The sequence below is a fragment of the Penaeus monodon genome, chromosome 19 (genome assembly GCF_015228065.2).
Source record: "Penaeus monodon isolate SGIC_2016 chromosome 19, NSTDA_Pmon_1, whole genome shotgun sequence".
NCBI lineage: Eukaryota > Metazoa > Arthropoda > Malacostraca > Decapoda > Penaeidae > Penaeus > Penaeus monodon.
The window spans coordinates 7,700,451-7,701,798 of NC_051404.1; the positions used below are offsets into that span (position 1 = coordinate 7,700,451).

Sequence of the window (1,348 nt, forward strand, 5' to 3'; positions counted from 1 at the left end):
GGCATCCAGATAGTGAGATGTAAATTGCTATCAAAGTTTACATATATATCCTCATTCTAATATCATTGGAGATTTCAAATATCAAAATAAGAGACATTTATTTGGCAGTAAATTAAAATTTGTTATTTTGGCAACTTTCTTCCTCCACCTCTGGGCACCTCTTATGTATACAGTATTTAGCCATAGTCAAGAACTGTCCCGCCTTGTATAGGGCAGATCTTGGTAGACAATATATGTTATCATTTGCCAGCTTGTTGGGCCACACATCCCATGTACTTGACTACAGTCTATAATGTGACACCTTATATGAAAATATTCATGTTACAAAAGAGTATATGTCAAGAATGTACAAGAATGAATAAATTTTCTTTGGTCTTTTGTTTTAGGGCTATTTCATGAGACCAACCATTATCACTGGACTGGATGACAATTCTCGTTGCATGCAAGAGGAGATCTTTGGCCCAGTGACCTGCGTTGTACCCTTTGACACAGAGGAAGAGGTGGTCAAGCGGGCCAACAACTCTGCTTTTGGTCTGTGTGCTTCAGTTTGGACCTCTAATGTTGGCATGGCACACCGCATGGCACATAAACTAAAGGTATTAGTTTTGAGGGAGAATTTTAATGTACTATATGTAGTTTTGTAACATTCAATGGGTTGGTGTTTGATTTAATATATATGCTGTATTTTCATAGATGTAGGAAAATATTTCTTTTCACCTTTGCATCCAATTTCCTCCAGGTTGGCACAGTGTGGACCAATTGCTGGTTGGTGCGAGACCTCAACATGCCATTTGGAGGAATGAAGGCCAGTGGCATTGGCAGAGAAGGAACCCAAGATTCCCTGGAATTCTATACCGAAGCAAAAACCATTTGTACAAAGATTGCTTGAAAAATGTCAATAGAGGTGATATTGCTCAAATTACAGTTGATGGATGATTTTTTCCACATTCCTTAATGTGGTAATTTGCTACACTTTTTTTTCTTTTATACAGATAAGTTGTTGGGCCATACAGTGTTTTGATTTGTTTATTGTCTCAAGTATAATTTTATTACTTGTATTTAGAAATTAATTTGTCAATATATATACTCATTTTTTTTACTAATCACAAGAACCCTGTTTGTTATATATTATTGTAAAAAAATATTTTTGAAAAGAAAAAAAAAATTATATCTCAACCAGCCATTAAAGACTTATTGTTGTGAAAGCATTTTGTTGATCATTGGTGAAGGATATGTATATAATAAAATGCATATGGTGAATAAAGATATAAGAAAAAAATATTTACCGTTTTTATACATTTGTTCATAAAGAGTATATTTCATGCATAAAAGCATAAAAAAGAGAAGG

The 1,348-nt window shown here is 33.9% G+C and overlaps 1 protein-coding gene across 1 annotated transcript in view; it reads left to right on the forward strand.

The window, feature by feature from the left end:
- The window catches only part of LOC119585040 (2-aminomuconic semialdehyde dehydrogenase-like), a 14,645-nt gene extending 13,387 nt beyond the window's left edge, over positions 1 to 1,258 (forward strand). Inside the window, exons 9-10 of the mRNA XM_037933656.1 lie at positions 387 to 596; positions 740 to 1,258. Of these exons, the coding sequence (XP_037789584.1) occupies positions 387 to 596; positions 740 to 889 (360 nt within the window). The 3' untranslated portion in view covers positions 890 to 1,258. The remainder of the gene's footprint in view (positions 1 to 386; positions 597 to 739) is intronic.
- Positions 1,259 to 1,348: the final 90 nt, after the last annotated feature.